Source organism: Glossina fuscipes, unplaced genomic scaffold (genome assembly GCF_014805625.2).
Source record: "Glossina fuscipes isolate IAEA_lab_2018 unplaced genomic scaffold, Yale_Gfus_2 2, whole genome shotgun sequence".
Taxonomy (NCBI): Eukaryota; Metazoa; Arthropoda; class Insecta; order Diptera; family Glossinidae; genus Glossina; species Glossina fuscipes.
In genome coordinates this window covers 29027942-29029720 of record NW_023998416.1, presented here as the reverse complement: position 1 = coordinate 29029720, position 1779 = coordinate 29027942, and the positions used below count along the sequence as shown (strand labels likewise).

At 44.2% G+C, this 1779-nt stretch overlaps 1 protein-coding gene across 1 annotated transcript in view; it reads left to right on the top strand.

Moving 5' to 3' along the window:
* The window catches only part of LOC119633571, a 19641-nt gene extending 17862 nt beyond the window's left edge, over window positions 1-1779 (top strand). The window contains 2 exon segments of the mRNA XM_038027186.1: window positions 48-973; window positions 1049-1779. Coding sequence (XP_037883114.1) covers window positions 48-973; window positions 1049-1557 — 1435 coding nt within the window. The 3' untranslated portion in view covers window positions 1558-1779.

The following is a 1779-nucleotide window of genomic DNA, read 5'->3' as shown; positions in this document are numbered from 1 at the left end:
AGTGACAATGCAAAACGCTTAGGTAGAAAGTCTTCTCTCAATTCGAGTACGACTATCGAAACCGATGAACTATCTAATGAAGAAATGGGCCAAAGCAATGGATCCTACTGCTGTCAGCATTATAATCGGTGTCATTGCGTGAAGAAGAACGAAACGCGAATATCAGTGGTTCAGAATGAACGAGTAAAAATTAAACGAAAACGCTTTATTGCTCCTACTGCGGAGGATTATTGTAGCAGTTGTTCACGTTGCTCGAGTTGTTCGTGCACACAGGTACGGACAAGCAGTTGCAGTAGTATAGATGAATGGGGGCGTGATGGTCGTCAAAGTTTCACTTCATCAGATCCACATTCACGAGCTTTTGTGGTATCAGCCGATTGCCATCACTGCCATGCGCAATATGCTTCAACCACTTCTAGTGCTGATGAAGTGGATGATTCTGTTCCAAACGCTGCTCACGAAATGCAGAGAGATTTACAGGGTAAGCCGCTTGTGCACGAAACAACGACGGATAGTTCGGCGCGCAGCAGTCGGCGTAGCAGCATTACTGCTAGCTTTTGTTCATGCAACTCGACCAGTTGTTGTTACTGTAGTTGCAGCTGTGGAGATTCCACCCCAGGTCAGATGTGTACTGCCCGAGAGATAACCAATACGTCATTTTCGGCGAGAATGTGTTCAGCCGATTTAGAAGACCAACATTCAAGTACTTTAACACCTCTCACAAATCCTTCCTCATTAGTAACCACGCCATTAGCCGAAGATTGTGATTTAACCATGCGTAGTGTAAGCAATCCCTTAACGGAAGACACTTCATCACAGAGTCAATCCGCCGAATATTTTTCACTGTCCTCAAGTACTCAGCCATCCCAACCAACTCCAACGGCAACGCCAACCAGGAAGCCAACTATAAGTTTGCCACCGACTGTCGAGGTTACTGAACCGGCCATGGAAGCGAGCAATATAACAAGAAAAAGTCATAAACCATGCAAACATTATAGCAAACATCATCGTCACAAACACGAAGATACTTCGGTCGGTTCATACTTATGACGAAGTGTTTCGCTGGTTACGTGGCCAGCTATTGATGTAAATGCTTTATTGCAGCAAACAATACGCCAATCGGCTACGCTGCACGAAGCTTCTATGGAATCCAAATCATGGAAACCGCAACGAAAGCACTTGCGAGAGCAAACCTTATCACCTCCGCAATCGCTCAACCAAACGCGGCTAGAGTTAAGTCATGGCAGTAACGACAGTTCTTCAGCTACGTTAACGTCAATTGTAACGATTGCCAAATTCCCGTCTCAATCGGCAGTGGGTATGTTTCCGGCAACCTCAGCCACTGGTTCGCAGCAATTTCCCTCCGTACAATCGCTGGCGGTAAGTACAATGTGTGGCAGTAACGGCGGAACTGTAATCACAACAACCGCTTCCGCTCCGAGCAGTAGTCGAGTAAAGCGTACATCGAAATTTTCGCCAGTTGCACCCGATTCTTTCAGTTGCGATCCTCTTCTATTTGCTGCTCAAGAAAGACGTTCTACAGAAATTATATTATAGCAACGCGGTCAAAAGCAATTTGGTACCTACGTATAATGGATTAATTAAGAGAAAGAAAGAGAAAAAAAAGCGGTCTAAGGTTGTTGTCCTTTTGCACGTAGTTATTGGATTTTGACATGGATTGTTGATTGAAGTTAAAAAGGCTGTGCACACATATGTATATTTTGAAATTCTCTTCTGCCATATTTTTGTGTTTTCTTAACATATGTAATCCTATCCCTA